The sequence below is a fragment of the Haliaeetus albicilla genome, chromosome 5 (genome assembly GCF_947461875.1).
Source record: "Haliaeetus albicilla chromosome 5, bHalAlb1.1, whole genome shotgun sequence".
Taxonomy (NCBI): Eukaryota; Metazoa; Chordata; class Aves; order Accipitriformes; family Accipitridae; genus Haliaeetus; species Haliaeetus albicilla.
Window position 1 is genome coordinate 41,155,996 of NC_091487.1, and position 13,592 is coordinate 41,169,587.

The window sequence follows — 13,592 nt, forward strand, 5'->3', positions numbered from 1 at the left end:
TGTCCTGAGTTTAACTGCCTGGAATTAAACCCATTGTTTTCTGTAAGCTTGGAATAAACTACTAGTTGCAATTTCCTTATAACATTGAAAAATGAATGGATCTTTATAGGAAATTTGGAAATAGATTTTGGTCATGTTTAAAATAATTTTTAATGTGATCATTGGGACCTTCTGTAATTAACTTGGACAAGATGTGATGTTTAATAATACCCATACTCATCTCAGGAGTATGGAGAGAATTTAAGAGGTGTTTATGGGTGAGGAGGAAGACTTTGTGCCTGTCCTAGGCCTTAGGTAGATCAACTTTTTATCTAAGAGTCACAAAGTTTGTGCCTTGGGGGTTTTGACAGTGTAGTGAGGCTGAAAAATGCCAGAATTTCATATAGAATGTATTAAATTCCCAGTATTTCAAGGTAATTAAAAAAAAAAGGGTTAAAATAAATGTCAGTCAAGACATTAACTGGTGTTAATATTACACAGGTGTATCATGTGTACTATTGAACATACTGAAGTTGACAGGGATTTTGCATATGATTCAGTCCCATTATCACACTGGAGTTAATGATAGTCTTGGCTGCAGTTAACAATTTTGGTGACTGTAAAGGAATGACTTTTAACTGACCTTCTGATCTTTCACTTTTTAGGAATAGCATTACTTCAGTTTCAGATACTGAGCTAAGCCATAGCCCTATTTAGCCCCAAGTCAATGGAACTACAGAACTTTAATTAAAATGTAAAGTCTTGTTAGCGTTATGCTTATGTTTTGATTCTCAGTAATGGGACCAAAATAGCACTTCGATAAGAATAGTGATTAGAACTGCATATAGTTTGCTGAGTGATCTCTCTTCTTCATGCAGTATGTTTTGTTATTCTACCAGATGTTGGGGAAAAGGAAACTATATTATGAAAGATGCCATTAATTTTTTTGAATAGAAAAATATGTGTAGAAGAGTCAGAAGTGAAGTTGAGCCTGCACATGATCTCTAACAAATTTTCTCAGAGTTCCTTTGAAAACATTCAAAAAACCAGGTTTTAAGTAATTGTTTTTTGATTTACACCTTTTGTTCTGTGCCTAAATTAAAGAAACATAACTTGTGAAAGCCAAGAAGTAGGATTTTTTATATTAAATAATTTACAAGATTTAGTTTCCTACAGAAGCATGCTTTTGCTTGTAAATTTTTGTTTGTTTCTTTCAACAGAGTAGATAAAAATTTAGAGTAGAAAATAATTTCAAGAAACATAAAGTCTCGAAATTTTTACCTTTCCAATTTTTTTTTTTAAACTACTTTTGTAGAATTGCCAATGCCACTCCTATCCCAGGAGATTTGCTGCGAGAAAACACAGATGAAGTGTTTCCTGACGAACAGCTCAGTGATGGAGAGAATGGTATTCCAGCTGGTGTCTCACCAGAGAAACTACCTGGATCCCCTGGGCATCAGCGTCCTCAGGAAAAAGATGTTTGGGAAGAAATGGATGCAAACAGAAACAAAATAAAACTAGGCATCTGTAAGGTACTTACAAATCTGCATTGTGAAGACCATCTTTGAACAGTTTCCTGTCCTCACAGTGCACATAAGATATAATTAATAATGCAGTCTTACTAATATTGACTAGCCAGAATGGTCTAAGAAAACAGGATTCATGGTAGAGCTAACACATTTTATTAGAGCAATTTATATACCGGAACAAGCAGACAAGCTTTTGGGCCTTGTGTCATTTTATCAGGTCTTTATGAGGAATAGTAGATAGCTGATAATTTGAGATTCTTTGTGGTTTATTCATACTCATGTTCTTCAGACGTGACTTTGATTCTTGCTCACTGATTGAAACCAAAGCAAATTTCCTGCATCTTGCATGTGTAGAAGTTAGACACTGAATATACAAAACCCAGTTTTATGTTATTCTTCAGTTGACAGATTGGCAGTGTGATTGGCAGTATCCATTTAATTCACTTGGTGTTTTTGTCTCCATAAGATGTGATAGTTTTGTACTGATCTGAAGAGGTTCATGGGCTAGTCTTTAGAAGGGAATACTGCTTAATTTTGAAAAGTGGTCTCTGAGAAGTCGTTCCCATCTTTCTTGCTTACAGTCACAATATTTCATACTCGGACAAATGTAGCCCTGTTTCTTGATATAAAAATGTTTTGAACATGAAGAGGGATTAGTACTGAAATGTTCTTTAGCTAGGAGAGCTGTCTAGTTTTGAGGTTGCTACCTCTTGTTTACTAGAAAAAAAAACGTGTTGTGGGAAAGACTAAGGCATGGTGCCTATTTTCAAATGTGCTTACTTCTTTGGTTTTTTACCAAAGAGGGAGAAAGGAGATTGTTCTGATTTAAACAAAGGCAATTTCTATTAGTTATACCTGTTGAAACTAAGGATAATCATGATTTCCCAGCTCTAAATCATGTCCAGTTAGTATACAAGATGGAATGTGGTTGGACTAAAACATAGTTCTAAATCACAGAAATACCTAGTAGATTTAATGTGTAACTGTTATATGTTCCAGAGAATCATAAAGACAGCTTGGAAGCTAACCTCTTTAATAAGAGCACTTGACTGTAAAGCAGACTGAAGATGTTACCAAGTGCCAGGTTTCAGACTATTAATGAAGAAAATTTCAGAGATGGGTGTGAAATATCAAAGTAAATTTAAGTGTATTACTGGGTTTTTTAGACTCCTGTTCTCAGACCTACCCAGACCTAGTATATTACTAATATTTTATCTGTTGTAGGTATGTGCTGAAAAGCATATCTGAACTACCGTAACGATGGCATTAACTTAAGGACCATTCCAAATACAAATTGGCTTATCACAGGCTAAAAACCTGGATGGTATTCACCATGTAGTACCTTGTCTTCCTCTGTTTTGCTGCTCCTAGTGAGTTACATTTTTACTTTACCTTTTGCACAGGCTGCCACAGAGGAAGAAAACAGCCATGGGCCAGTGAATGGAATGCTGAATGCACCGAGTCTCGGTTCTCCAATTCGTGTTCGCTCAGAGACCACCCAGCTAGACAGAGATGTCCCACTGGTGCGAAAGTTACGTTCAATTCACAGCTTTGAACTGGAGAAGCGTCTGACATTGGAGTCAAAGCCAGACACTGATAAATTTCTTGAGACCTGGTAAAGAAATTATTTTATTCTTATGCTTAGATCTTTTCAGGATGTGTAGTTAAGATACTATCATCTTTCCTCTGTGATGAGAAAACCAGGAATGGAGCTGCTGAGTTATGCTTATGCAAGCTACAGTAAAGTATTTACTATGTTCCTAATATTGCTCAATTAATGGATTTCACCACTTGGCAGCTTTTTAAAAAAAATATTAGCACTAATATACAGTTAAAGTCGGACTTCCACACCTGAGAATTTTTAATTTCAAGACCTAGTGGCATAACCCCGATGTTTTTCTTCAGTGGGGTACTCTCGACAGTCAGTACAACTCATCCTAAATAAGAATGATGACATCAGGTGCTCAATAGCGGTAACATGGGGTTAGATTATATGACATGAGAAGGACGGTTTACAAGAAGGGAAGTTATGAAGTAAAGTTAGAAACCTATGTACATGCAGCAGGTTCAGTTATGCCCAAAGTTGTTGCACCAACATAAAAAAAAAATCTTGATAGAAGGCAGAGGTCTTAAAATGGAATTTGAAGGTAGAGAAGAGACAGATGTATGAGAACAGATTCAATCAATTTGCCTATGTGTAGAAAGAATAAGGGGGGGAGAATACAGTGAAATCTGACTGAAAGGCAAGGACTGTGTGGGGACAGTATAAGGCAGCTGAGATGCTGACAGTGGCAAAATCCTTCTAAATATGTCATAGGGGGGTTAGGAATTTGAATTTGTTTGATGAAGCAAGTTATGCAAAGCATAAATAAGGAATCAATCAAAACAATCAATAACATTCTTCTTGAAAGCATCTACTACTGCTGCTGGAGACATCTGTTTCTTCTGTTCTGCTTTGAGTCTCTGCTTTGTAGCGTAAATTAAGTACAGTGGACATCTGGTGGCAGCCTCACCACTGAGTTGGTATCCACTCATTATTCTCCCTTCTGGTAATTACATTTACAGTACAATATGATATGTTATAATTACACTTACAATATGTGCAAATTTCTAAGACCATCCGCCCATTTTTACTTGATGAGTTATTTGTCTCAAATTGTGGATCTTTCAACCATTGTAGATTGTTCTAGAATATAACAACAGATTTTTTTATAGAAACCTAGTTTTCCTCTACTGAAAAAACTCAAATGTAGCTTACATTATTTAATTAATTCTTAACTAAATCAGATATTAACTTCTTTTTTTAAGTTTGGAGAAGATGCAGAAAGACTTGAATGCTGCGGCAGAGACTCCTGTTGCTGCTGTTCCTACTCTTTCTCAGAAAACACCCATTCCTGCTCCTGTGACTGCCCGCATGGACCATGTTTGGCACTATGATGAAGAGTATCTTCCAGATGCTTCAAAGCCTGTGTCAGCTAGTTCTCCAGAACACGTTGATGGTGTTATTAGCAATGGATTTGTAGCTGTCAACTTAAGCTCCTGCAGGCAGGAGGTTGATTCTAAGGAATGGGTGATAATAGATAAGGAACGGGACTTGCAGGACTTCAGGACAAATGAGGCTTTAGGGCACAAAACGACTGGAAGTCCCTCAGATGAAGAGCCAGAGGTACTACAAGTTCTAGAGGAGTCCCCTCCAGAAGAGCAGCTCAGGCCGGGTGGTTGGGCAGGAAACAGTGTGCATGCCAAGAATCAAACCTCAGGGGTGGAGATTGTTCTAGCCATGGAGTGCCATCCTGCTGCTTCCGAACAGCTTACAGATAAATTGGAACTTCTGTCCGGAGCTGCTGGACAGCTTCTTGCAGCCACCCCTACAAGTCCTATGGAAGCTCAAGCAGAAGGAGCACTCACTCCGGTAAGAGAAACGGTCACTGTTTTATTGAACCTCTCTTTATTCAGAACTATGTGACGAGACAGTAAGGGAAAAGGCAGTGAGTAAAATACAGCAGTGTAGCAGAAATTCCTAGTTTTGTCAGATATGGAACTTGATTCTTGAAGAATAATCTTCCATATTCTGTTACATGAGTGTTTACATTCTCCCATGGAAGTGGCTATTAGTTCTGCAGGTATGATCCACAGAACTGGCCTCAATAAAAAAACCAAAATAATTATATATATATTTTTATATGTGTATGAAGAAGCTCCTTATGCAGTGATTCCTAATCAGTGAGATATACACATGCAAATATATATTTATTATATTTGCAGTACATAAACATAAAATTACAATGAATATGTAAGATACTGTGCTACAATGTCTCATGTGTTTCAGGAAAAGCCTAAATGGCTGAAATTAAAGAAAGAGTTACTTGCTCTCACCATCACTGATGTAGTGTTTTCTTTTGGAACTCCCTTTGTTTCTTCCTGTTTCTTCTGAAATTTCTAATGGTTCTTATGCAAACAACTTGTTGGCTTTTATAAATTGTTGCTACTTCTCACATCCAAGATAATTTTGCAACTACTGCTTTGCTCCCAGAATTTTCTCTTCACTAAGACAGATTGCTTTGCTTCCATTGCATCCTCTTCTTTTTGTGTTTCTCCATCTTTTCTAAAGAATTCTCATTTGCACAGTTTTTGAACGTTTCCTTTTTTTTCTCCTCTGTCACTGATTCTGAACAAAGACTTCTTTGGCTTTACCTAAGGAAGAAGTGAGATTAATGGTTAAGTGATTGGGAATTAGCTCCTGGTTTTATTTCTCCCCTTTTCTCAGTAGATACTGTGTCACCTATGATATAAAGGGCAATTCTTTCGAGCTCCTTTGAGCCAAGAAACCTGGCTGTACTTCTCCCTCACTTATCACCACTTTTTGAGAAAGTTACAGCCAGCTCATTAGAAAAAGAAACTTGTCACCAACCACTCATTTATTATAAGGTGTGGAATATCCTTTATGGTGAAAATGAACTACTCAATGTAATTAACTGTAACTGTACAGTAAAATTTCAAATACACCTAGGTTCTCATGGAAAATGCAAAATCGTGTCTTTCATACAAGATTATATTTAGGTATCATACTTTCTGAATTATGTCGTTTATAGAAGATTCTTTTTGCATGACTGAAAATACTGAACTGTGTTAAACAACAGAAGATTTTTGAGATTTAAGTTGAAATATTAGTTGCATGAAAGTTTTTGATGGGTTAGAAACTTGTAAAGGTGAAAAATTAATTTAAATTGCTCACTTGTTTTCAGCTGCTCATTTTTTGTATTTTAACATTAGTTTTAGTAAAACAGACAAGAGCAACGCTTAATTCTGTACAAAATACTAATTATCAGGTGTTTTTATTTCAAAAGCCATTAAAAAATGGCTTGCGATTTTGCATGCAAATACACTACCCCACTTCATACAACCTTGGCTCCTTTTGGGGAAATAGCTATTTTACTTAAAACTGAAAGTAGTGGTGATGTAAATATAATGTACTACAGTGCAAATAATGGACAATATTTTTATCTGGAAAGGAAGAAGCTTCTGAGCATGGGAGCAGAAATAGTTATAAACAAGGTCAATTAATTATAAGATGTATTGGAAGAAATACTGGTTGAAGTAGACACTGGGGTGAGATTATGTTTTAGTTTGGCTTTGCAAGCCGGTAAGCGATATTTGTCATGACCTCAAAAATGGGGGAAATGAGTATGGTTTCTGTTGTCCTGGAAGGGCAAGTAGTGCTGTGAGGGAAAGATAAATGGCAGGAAGGAACTTGCTGTTTTGAAGGTGAATCATGTGGAATTGGAAATATAAACTGAACTGGGAATAAAGAAAATAGAAGTTATTTGGCTGATTTAGAAACTGGGAGCAGAGTGTGTCTATGCAATGTGTCTCTTCCAACTATGAGGGTAATTTGAGGTAGTCTTCCATCTATTTCATTAGTCCTTGAAAGCCAAACAAAGCCCAGGAGGATATTTGGGGGTGAGTTGTTCTTTCTGTCCTTCGTTGATGGTATTCCACTTCATAAAAGACACTTAAATATTCCTCGAGGTGGGAACCTAGCCGTTCTTATAGGTGAGTGCCCTAGTCACTTCATAAGGAGATAATGTATATATATGCCTCTTCATACAGTAGTTCTCTCTATTCCAGAGTTCTGGTGACCTTAGCGGGCTGTTTAGAGGAGTCCTTCTCCTTTTTCCTCAAAGCATTTACCCACCTGAAACTGTTCTTTGAGTGTGATCCTTGTTTGTGGATCAGATGTTCTTGTCTTTAGTAATTTTATCTAGGTAGTGCTTTCTTGACAATACAAATAATGGGCAAAAGGTCATATTTTACTTTTCTGCTGATTTAATTATGTTGCACCAGTTACTAAGAGCAAGCTTGGATCCAAGAATGTAAGTTTAGGACCATAAATGAAATCACTTCAGTGTTACTAAAAGGGGTTAAGAATAGGTGTTGAAATTATAGTAGTATAATAGCTTAATATAATTTCTGAAATAATTTACTCATTTCAAATGGCTTGAAACTCAAGGACATGTCAGTATTCATGGTTGTTGTGCTTATGAATATACCTCCTATATGGATTTCTAGTGACTTGCTTCACTATCACTTAGGAGGAAGTATAATGAATTATGTTCTTTGAGCTTATTCTGATAGGTTTGTTAAATATGCAAGCAATTACTTCAAAGGTGAATGAATAAAATAGTTTTCCTGTTTTATGTATTTTTTTATTTTTCATTTTTACTTTGATGATTCTTCTTTATTCTTTCTTTATTTCTTTCAGGGCTTTATTGTACTAAGTAGTAGCAAGGATGTTTCCATACAAGAAACTAAACGTTCATACACTGACCCATAATTTTATTTTCTCTTGAAGGAAAGAAATTGCTGGTCTGCAGTCCTTCCATTTGTAGATAAATGTTCTTGCTGAAATTGTCTGTGTATGTGGACTTCTTGTAATTGATGATAATAAAATTTCTTACCTGTTTCACACAGCATTAACAATCTAATAAGAATGTAAGGTTGTAGCAGTTCAGGAAGGAAACCTGAACTAAAAAAATGAGAGAGAGAAATATATAAGTTATTGGCTCGGGGATGAGCAAGTTTCAGGCATAACAAAATTACAGTAAATTATGCTATCCATTATGAAAAAAACCTGCAGGTAAGAGAACTAATTTTCATGTTATCAGTAATGGTTTTCCAGTTGCAATACAGATTCTGGGTGCTACCAGCAAATACCAGTTTGATCTGGCTCAGTCGTGGGCACATGGTCACGTTTCTGTTGAACTATTCAGAGTGTGCTAGGGTATATATGCTGACTTTATGCTTTCATAGTGGCTTTATGTTGATTTTGGCTGCAGGAGGACAGATGGTACCTGATTTGCTGTAATACCTGCTGGTATGCAGTTAATCTGTCAAAAGAATTTGAACTGACCTGGGCTAATGGTGAATTTATACTGGAGCAGCACTTTGCATCATACAGCTCTAGTTTTCTTTTCCTTGATCTGGTACTAAAGAGCCTAAAGCTGGACTTGCTGTGTTGTTGAACCATGGCCTCATTAATTTACTGTGTTTGTATTGAATTGCAGTGAACTCCACACAATGCATGCACAAAACTTTGCAACATAATTTGTCAAGCAGATATTTCAGCAAAGAAATAATAATGGGGTTGAAGTAATTGAATATGTAACAGCTAATTCTATTTTCATCTTCAGTTTAAATTAGACAACCGTTTGCTCTGGTCACACTTGGTTGACAACCTAGTACTATATATATATATGTATGCATGGTTATAGAAGAGGTTTGTGTGAATCTATTTATTTTTATTATTTAGAAATATTGTTGAAATTAGCATTTTTGTACATTGAGGTACTATTATGAACCTGCTCTTAAATTTCCATTTATTTCCAAGTTCTAAGTCTTTTAATTTTCATGTACCTTCTATCCTCAGTTGCTGCTTTTATGAGACACTGGAAATACTTCCCCCCCCCGCCCCAGTTGAGAGACAGCTATGCATTATGGGAACTGAAGCTTTAGGATTGACACAACTGAAAATACTTTTCCTTGGAAACTGAAATGCTTGATAGATGCTCCCTGTTTCCAAGGAATACAGGTTATAATTGCAAATACTATGGAAATACTAGGAAACAGAAAGTCACCTTCATGAAGCTTGCAAAAAGTTTCCATATCTCTGCTTTTCATGATTTTGTCTAAATATGCTTGGAACAAAGAATTGCAAACTGTATATAGCAATCTTATTTACAGGTATTTAGATGTGTCACCATCAGATATTTATTCAGTGCTGGAAAAGGTCTTGCAAAGAATCAGTTGATTTCAGAGTTGTATGTCAAAGCTATAGGTTTATTAGAATCATCAATAACAAATTTGAAAATGTACTTTCTCCAAAATTATTAGTTTGGAACACTTTGACTTTACAGTTCCTGGGGTTTTTGTTTGTTTGTCTGTTTGTTTTCCTAAATGCCTGAGTGATGTAGTTCAAGATGAAGCAGTTGTTCATGGATTCTCCAGGACAGTGTTTCCTAGTTCAACCTCATATTTGGGAAATTTCATCAAAACTGTTTGGTACTAATCTTATTGATTACTTCTGTCAGCTGTGGTTCTTCATATACGTGCTATAGCCATAGTTGTACAGTCACATTTGTAAAGCCTCCAATGGGTGTATATGCTAAAATAGTAATCTCAGGAAACAGTGTTGCTGCACAGATGTGCTAAGCATTTGCAAGGACCAGTCAACAATCAACTAGTTTGTGTATGCAGTGCCCTTGGAACAGACTGTGTTAGTTTATTAAATTTGCACTAGATTGTTACTGACTGACTGAAGGTAGGAGCCAGCTAGAGAAAAGATGCTCGATTTTGATACTGGATTTTTAAAAACTGGTGGAAAATGTGAAGGTTACACTTAAGATACCTCTTAAATTATCAGTATTTAGCCTGTGAGGGAGTTGTGAATATGGTCTTCTAAGAAAATGCATATAGGCAAGACATAAACAAGCATTACTGAAATATTGATTTTTAAACCTTATTTTCTTCCCCGCCATGTTGTTCTCACAGCTCAACTCATGTCATATGCTGCATTTCTCCACTCCAAGAATTTCAAGTCCCATCCTCCGCACCATGAGCCCTATAGCCTATCTATCCATCCACTCGGACCCTCTGAAAGAGGCTGGTTTACCAAGGAGTCAATCAGCTGAGAGCCACTCCTCTTCCTCCCGCTCAACTGGTCGTAGGCAGCTTCCTGTCATTCCCTGTGGCAACAAGTTCCCCCCTGTCATTCGCATCTCAAAAGCACAACTTCAGCAGGTGAATAAGCCTTGTCTTCATAAAAGCGGCTGCGTTGTAGCAGTCATCTGCAAAGTTAAACATTTTCAGTTGGTCTGCACAGTCCGGTAGTAGGCATATGCTAGTCATACTGCTATACACAACATCCTAAAAAAACTGTTAATATTTTGAAAGATCAAGTTAGGGAATAACAATGGATCTTGTTCAGGAATAGAGTCAGGAATACCCTGTGAGGAAGATATATTGTCCCACTTAGAAGAGGCAGAATTAGAGAGGAATATTTAAAGAGATGTTATTGAGGTTATGATCTGGAGCATCTCTGGATGTTCTGGAACATAGATTCACTTCCTCGGAGGGACTTTATTTTGAAAAAGGACGGACTATAAAATCTAGAAAACAAGATTTTTGCTTCTTTCAAGACTAAAATCTCTCTTTTTTTTATGTGTGCCTATAATCAATACCAGGTGGATTTTGAATTGGGAACACACATTAAAATTCAGACTACCTTAAATGATTTTAATGTGAGAAAAAAGGGATCTAGAGACAGTCAAATTGCTACTTTGGGAATGAACAAATAATGAATCGTTCCACTGCTTGCAGTATACAAAGCAGAGATGGCAATTATCAGGGGTCATAGCTAATAGAAAATGTCGCTAGAGAAAGGGGACTTTCCATAGTTTTGTGTTCCCAGTTTCATTTCAATATGAAAAAGGTGAAGGCTTAGAATCATAATTAGAGGTAACCATAATTTGTGTATTAGGCACAAAAATACTGAGATTTGCTAAGCAGCATGAGCTTGCATTGACTGGTAAAGCAGTATGATATAGCATTAATGCATAAGACCGTAACATATCATCATCATTTTACCATTAATATTTCATTTGGATTATATTTTGTGTTGCCTTTTATTTCCAATGTATTTTTCAGTATAAATATTTCTATGTGAAAGACTTTTTTTTTTTTTTTTTCAGTGAAGCATGCACAGGAGTATTGATATTAAAAGTAATTCATCAACATTAGCTTCTTTCAGACTTCCATAGGATCAGTGGTGAGTGATAACAAGGCAATCAAAATAGCTAGTGTACTTATGTTAGCATTTTGTCCGTTAAGTCAAAAAGCAGTGTTTTTTTCCTGCATCTCCTGGCTGCTTTTTATCTGAATATAAAAAAATAGTTCTGCCCTCAATGTATGGAAATGGACAAACAGTAGCTCCCAGATGTTCATTATTGTGAACTTGATGGGATACCAAAATACCACATTCTTCATGATGACTGACTTATTGACTAGGGAAGAGGACTTAGGAGAAATTAACTCATTAAAAGTTAAGCTTCAGTATTTTTTGGTATTAGTTTGTATCCCAGGATGCAAAATGGCCTAATTTTTTTTTGCCTGTATATCTACAATTTAAATTTTCCAGTCAGGTATAATTAGCAAACAGTTCACAATACTCAAAGAAAGTAGGTTGGCAAAGGTCTTCTGGCTTCCTTAGTACCCAACAAATGAATACAGCTGCAATATTAATAGGGACTGCAAAGTGATACACTTTCTTGTAACATGAAAAAGAATTGGTATTGTGCCAGGTGCTGCTACTCAGTGGAGTGAGGATGATATGTAACATTCTCAGCCTCTTCTTTCTTTTTATCTGGTAAGTCCATGACTGCTATGTTCCTTTTCAAGCTGTGTTTTTGAAAGTCCTGACTCTGTTGAGAATTTAACTTCCAGTTTTTCATTTGCTATGGAAACTACAAGCACATGATTCTTTAGTTCATTCCAACAATGAAGGCCTTGTGTACTTTATGGCTGACTGAAGAACTGAAATATTTTTGCGAGTCCTTCTCTTTTCTACAGTGCAGTAATGTTAGGTGCTTAGCAAGCTAGAAGCTCCAGCAGCATGAAAGATGAATATGCATGTTAATAACCTAAAGCTTTTCTCCAGTTAAATATTAAAAACAATTTTAATGTCATTCTATATTGCTCTGTATAAATATTTGGTACTGAATATATTTTCATGTATTTCCTGCTGTTTGAAATTTGATTCACCATTCATAACTAACGAATTTCCGAGGTCAGGGATCTGTGCTGTTGAATTTAATTTCACATATTAAAAAATAAAAAATGAAACATTTGTTCCTGAAAACAAGCAAAAAGATTTTTTTTCCTGATTGTTGATGAGTAAGGGTTCAGGAACTGTAAACCACCTTCCTCTAGTTTGACATCAGATAGAGGAGGTCATGAAACTTCTGTATATTCTCTGCTCACTAGTGCAGAGGGGTTCTAGGATGTGGGTCTACTTTTATTTGTTCGATAAAGAGAACTCCTCTCTTGCATATATATGTTATGGAAGAGAATTGGAGTATTTTGCTTCAACTCCCCTTAGTTATTCAACTTGCAGCATAAGGAAACAGTCTGGCAGCATTAGAGCTGACAAAAACCAGAATGAATTCTTTGGCTGTAGTTGAATCTGAAGAGTGGGGCTAGAGTGCAATTAGCATCCTTTTCCTCTATAGCATGGTCAAATTGTACGGCAAATCCTTTTGAAACATAACCTTTTTTCTTTCTTTCTGTGAATTTTTCAGCCAGATGAGTTCTCTGAACTCTGCTTATTAGAGGACTGCGTAGAGTATTGTGTGAGGTCAATGGAAAAGGTGATGCAAGTGCAGCAACTACTGGCCAGGGCTGTGTATGAAGAGATTGCTTAGGTAGACGTGCTAAATGTGTAACTGTGTCTTGAGGAACAATCAAAATCAGTGACCTCAGATCTTGTTCTCTATGTTTTCTCAGTCCCAGTTCTTCAATAAGATAGCGAATACCTCTTCTGGCCACAGTAGCCATCTAGAATACTTCTAAACTGGCTGCTATACAATAAGATTCAGCCCTTAACAAAGGTGGATTCCAGTTTTGTGTGTCATTCTGGCATATTTTCATTTTTTGATGTGTTTAATGAGACATGTACAAGGGGGCTAATTTTAATTTAATGATTCTGTGGTTATTCATTGTGTTAGGGAAGGATAATCCGAGTCGCTCAGGTTAAGCAATCGGAATTAGTTAGCACTTATAAAAATATTTTCTCTTACATCTTAATTTTCTCAAATTTCTACCGTATTGGAACATTTTAAAAATTATTTGTAGTTATATAATTATATTATTAGTTACAAAATGCTCTGAAATCTTCCCACACAAGATGCTATGGAAATGCAAGCTGCCATATTCATATTCATATCCAAGATGAGAAATAATATACTGATCTGAGTTGAAAAATTTACCTTAATTTTTAAGCATCTCACTGGAATTCAGGGACCTATGGAAGAA

General features: G+C 36.2%; 1 protein-coding gene across 9 annotated transcripts in view; it reads left to right on the plus strand.

The window, feature by feature from the left end:
• Positions 1 to 13,592, plus strand: part of TTBK2 (tau tubulin kinase 2) — a 99,578-nt gene that overhangs the window by 64,442 nt on the left and 21,544 nt on the right. For 7 of the 9 annotated variants that reach the window (XR_011324814.1, XM_069784343.1, XM_069784342.1 and 4 more), the window contains 4 exons: positions 1,295 to 1,511; positions 2,912 to 3,123; positions 4,317 to 4,920; positions 10,056 to 10,304. Coding sequence is in view for 8 of the 9 variants with exons in the window: in XM_069784343.1 (XP_069640444.1) it covers positions 1,295 to 1,511; positions 2,912 to 3,123; positions 4,317 to 4,920; positions 10,056 to 10,304 (1,282 nt within the window). In the remaining variant the exon portion in view is untranslated. The remainder of the gene's footprint in view (positions 1 to 1,294; positions 1,512 to 2,911; positions 3,124 to 4,316; positions 4,921 to 10,055; positions 10,305 to 13,592) is intronic. The other 2 variants (XM_069784347.1, XM_069784348.1) reach the window with 1 other exon arrangement.